The following is a 4,588-nucleotide window of genomic DNA, read 5'->3' as shown; positions in this document are numbered from 1 at the left end:
ACGTCAAATATGAATGACTCTTTTAAAGCTATCGATCAAAATGAAATAAAATAATAAAAAGAACACACACATAAAATATATATCAAAGTAGGCGCCGCGCGGATACAATTAATGTTCCTGCGTACGCGGTTGGCTGCTGGGAATCGGCGCCTCCTCCGCTGCTCTTTCGGCCTCGCGTGGATGCCCGACGTCGTCCCCTGGTGCCTCGCTTCGTCCAGCGGGCTGCATGAGTCTCTGGAAAGCCTCGCTCTGTCCAGCGGGCTGTATCACTGGTTGGAAAGCCTCGCCTCGTCCAGCGGGCTGTACTATCCCTTCGGATATTATTATGGCTTGCGCCACAGCCTCCGGAATCGACTCTAAGATCTGCGTTGACGCCAGGCTCTCAAAGCTGCAGTCGTCAAGCTCGTCCGGCTCCTTGTTGATTTGGTCGACGGTTGTCTCCGCGGTTAAGTCCTCCATGCCTCTCGCCTCGGGCTCGCCGATCGGTTGGCAGGAACCTCCGCTGGTATGGTCCAGGCTCGACGATGGGTAGGATGATCTAGCATCCGATCCCAAACTCACGGCAGAAGACCGATCCTAAGAGAGGACCAAGATAATAGCGACGGGGAAAGTAACAATTCGCATAGCGAAATTGAAAATTCACATCAGGAAGATGATGATTCGACCAACGAAGATTATAATTCACAACGCGAAGATTCAGAAGATTACGATAGTCAAGATGACGAATTACAAGTTTGCGTGATTATGATGCGCGAGTTAACGTCATCGGAAGAAGACGATGCCGACTCGGACTGCGATTAGACGATAATAACCCAGACAGCCGAGGAGTACGATGAACGTTTCGATACGATAAATATAAACAACAATGAAAATCTTGCCGAGAAGCAACACAATTCTGCCGAAAAGCAAAGTAAAACTAATCAACCAACCGGTGAGTCAACAACGAAGACAGCCGAGAAGAAAAAAAATGAACAATCAGAAGGAGCGAAGCTAAAAACTCGTCAGTCGATAGAGGCGAGGATAAAAATCGAAAATACCGAGGAGCAACTTGAAGATACCAAGGAGAAGTATATTTGTCAACCGAGTACATCACAGGAAGATATCAAAAATGAGATTAAGGAAGAAATTGCCGAGGAGAACACCTCGAGACAAACAAACACAACGAGAAATGCCGAGGAGCAAATCAAACTGGCTAATAGGCCAAAAATGGATAACCAGCCAATTAAGGAGGAGATAGGCGAAAATGCCGAGAAGAGCGCCGAGAAGCGTGATAAACTACCTAAGGAAGAAAAACTTAGACAATCCGATGAGGACAACATTGAAGAACGAATAGCTGAAATGGAGAGAGAAATTAGTGATAAAATAAGTGTAATCAAGAGAGAAGAAGTGGGGGAGCCTTTCATTGAGAAAGATGTCTCCTTCATACACATCAAGAGGGTTCGTACTTACCTGAGGAGCGGAGATGAAGATTCCAGCGACGATCCGGGAAACCAAGACGACCTAAAACATAAAAAGAAAAGATTAAAATCAAAGAATAAAAACAAAGAAGATACTTAACTGAGGAGCAGAACAGCAGCAGAGGATTCCAGCAAAAATCTGGAAAGTGATGACAAATATGAAAAATGGAAAAGATTGAAAGATTATTACAAGGATTCCAGTAACGAATCAGATGACGAGGAAGAATACGATAGATGGAAAAGAAGGAAAAAGCAAGTAATGGAGATAATTAAAAAGAATACGGTAGGTTTCATTGAACAAGATAACGAATACCGAGCTGAAGAATGCCGAGGAGAAGGAGCGGTGGAACGAGAAAACTCGAAGCCAGCGTACGTTGCGAAATCCGCGACAAAAGTCAAATCGCTAATGGCGGAGAAGTTTTACTTAGCATCCTGCAGTCGATTGACTGATTCTGAAACAGAAAACGAAGAGGAGGATATCAATTCGGAAAACGAAAACACCGAAAACAAAGATGACTAATTAGAGTCACCGGACGAAATTATGTTAAGTGAGAGCAGCTTAAGCGAAGGAGAAGAGCGAGAAATCGCAAATTGTTTCAATCAGATTCAAGAAATAATCAACAGGAGATTTAACGGCGACAATGTCAACAACGACAATCAACAACGCGAAAATGCAAATAAGAATCTAGAGGACAACGATTCATCCGATGGACATAGTCGAAATGACGAAAACGATAATAATCAACCGGAAGAAAACGAAAATTACAACAGCGACGGAGAAAGAACGATTGTATCGTCAGGAGGATCGAGCAGATCGTATAACAGCGAACTAGAAGAAGAATTATTCATGGACATGCGAGATCCAAGCAAAATAGTATTTTCCGAACAGGAAAGATTGAATATAATGAGTTACAACGTGAAATTTAGAAGCAATCCGGGACATTGGATATGCGAGCCAATCAACGGCGAGATAGAAGTCGCAGCGAGCGACGGATGTGAAGCAACTTTAACGCGGGTGCGCGACACACTGCGTGACGAGCGCCATAACGGCAGATTTGATCGAGCAGCCGTAGTGAACGGACACTCGTTAGCTCAAGTCGGACGAGCGAAAGTGATACACAGTCAAGTTCGTGAAATCAACGACAAGATGGATCGAGACAAGACGGATCGAAATAAAATTGATCGAGAACAAAAAAGGTTAGACAGATGGGAGGAAAACTTGCAGAAGAAAGTGCGAGGTTATACCCAGCAGAAGAAAATGCTTGACGTGAGAAGAAATAGACTAAAGGCCATGGACGACTTCGAGAGAGAGCTATCAGCGGTGGAAAGCGACGACAAAGAGTACGATCGTGAGGAAATCGCGGCTCAAAGAAGATCGTTGAGTATAATGAAACAGTGCGAGGAAGCACGCGGCCGAAACGTCTTCGACGTAGGGAAATATCGCGTAAACGACAGTGAAGGAAACCCAGTGGCCGACGTCAAGGCAATATACGTCATCAGAGACCTGAGACACCAAAGTGACGTGAGATCATTTTCTTACGAAATTAAAACCACGATAATACGAGGCACGGCGGAAACGACGATCAGGGCGCGCGAAGAGGCGACAACTAAGTTTAAGCCAATCGAAGAGGCCAAAGAGACGAAACAGCCGAGCGAGACACCGATGCAGAAAACGATGATCTTGCCGCAACAATCGTTGATACCACAGCAATTACAACAACAAGAACTACCGCAACTGATAGTCCTACCGACGGGAGAGATGGGGTCGTTGAGGAGAATCTTACCTCGATCAACAGCCAATGGCGTACCAGCAAACCGGAGGTGGAAAAAAACGCAAGAAAGGCAGCGAAACCAAAGGCAAAGACAGCGCGAAGAAGCCCAACAAACCGATGGTAAAGTCGTCGATACAATTAAAACCGCCAACGAAGAAGCAGAAGACTAGAAAATCAGCGGAGAAGGCCAGAATCAAGATAAAACAAACTTCCAAGGAAGACGAACACTCGAGCGGATTCGACGACAAACAACAACTACCAACCAGAGTCGACCAGATCAAGAAATCCGTGTCGAGTAAAATACTCATCAAGGATTTGCCGAGGAGGATGAAATCGATGGCTGCACCACCGATTCCAGAGTCGACTCCTGAGCGAAGCGGCGGAGAGTGCCAGCCAATCACGGCAGCCCAGGCGTCCGAAGTAGCGCGAGGCATGGCGGAGCCGTCGACCGAACCAGGGGAACCGGCCAATCAGGGGGTTGAGAACATAGAAGGCGCGGAAGACTGTAGTTTCAAGAGTGTTGCCAGCACTCAGATCCTCTCGCCTATTGAAGACATAATCTCCATACGCTTCGGTCAAGGTCAGCCAAGCGAAACTCAGCCCGCTGGACACGGCGAGGCACAGGAACAAGGTCATCCGACCGCACAGCCCGCTGGTATCGGCGAGGCGCGTCGACAGGGAGAAGCCGGTCAACCGGGGGACACCGAGGACGACGCGGTCAACTTTGGCCACATGAGCCAGAAACAGGCGACGGACCAATAAGCGAGTTCCGTGCGCGTATATTATTATCTATGATTTATTTTTCCATGTAACTTTCATATATATGTTTGTTTGTTTGACAACCCTTAAAAAAGAATACGCATGTGCAATCGATACGCCAATGAGCGATATAACGACGAAGGTCAACCGGAGATGTTATCTCATTTTTTTTTATTTTATTTTATTTTGTTACTCACATTATTTTAATTGTGCATGTCGAAATATATTTTAATCTAAGTATACCATTCACGAAATCCTAATTCATTCCTTACCTACCCGAATATATTAAATTCACATTAAAGAAACTTAGTTTCAACATTAGAGTCAACGAAGATTTATTATTATCAGAAGTATGAGAATAGATTCAGCAAAAGAGCCAATCACAGGCCAACGTTCCATTATGGACTCAGACAAGTATAGAATTATAGTCCTTGCATTCATATTTTCTCTATTTGCTATATCAATAGTTTGCATATTACTGCTAGCGTATTCCAACGTTACCAAAGCCGTTCCGTATTACCAGGCATAAGATAGATTCGAAGTTGCAAAAATAAAGTTCAAGGAATACCTAGTGGTCACCCTTATCATATTCCTACCCAT

The 4,588-nt window shown here is 44.9% G+C and overlaps 1 protein-coding gene across 1 annotated transcript; it reads left to right on the top strand.

Annotated features, from left to right (window-relative positions):
• Nucleotides 1-457: 457 nt before the first annotated feature.
• LOC112459305 (general transcriptional corepressor trfA-like) lies at nucleotides 458-3,991 on the top strand. Its single transcript, XM_025023341.1, has 5 exons — nucleotides 458-505; nucleotides 649-732; nucleotides 817-1,437; nucleotides 2,062-3,198; nucleotides 3,254-3,991. Exons 1-5 carry the CDS (start codon nucleotides 458-460, stop codon nucleotides 3,989-3,991), a joined length of 2,628 nt encoding a protein of 875 aa, XP_024879109.1.
• The last annotated feature ends 597 nt before the right edge of the window (nucleotides 3,992-4,588 follow it).

This window comes from Temnothorax curvispinosus, unplaced genomic scaffold (genome assembly GCF_003070985.1).
Source record: "Temnothorax curvispinosus isolate PA1 unplaced genomic scaffold, ASM307098v1 QBEX01009714.1, whole genome shotgun sequence".
Taxonomy (NCBI): Eukaryota; Metazoa; Arthropoda; class Insecta; order Hymenoptera; family Formicidae; genus Temnothorax; species Temnothorax curvispinosus.
The sequence above is the reverse complement of the archived record's forward strand: the minus strand, read 5'-3'. Positions and strand labels throughout refer to the sequence as shown.

What these genes read in the sequence shown, in the direction of transcription:
- LOC112459305 (XM_025023341.1), top strand. Translation starts at nt 458, where the DNA reads ATGCCTCTCGCCTCGGGCTCGCCGATCGGTTGGCAGGAACCTCCGCTG. An exon ending in GTCAAGATGACGAATTACAA is followed by an intron (nt 733 to 816) that starts GTTTGCGTGATT and finishes ATAATAACCCAG; the next exon opens with ACAGCCGAGGAGTACGATGA. An exon ending in CCTTCATACACATCAAGAGG is followed by an intron (nt 1,438 to 2,061) that starts GTTCGTACTTAC and finishes TGTTTCAATCAG; the next exon opens with ATTCAAGAAATAATCAACAG.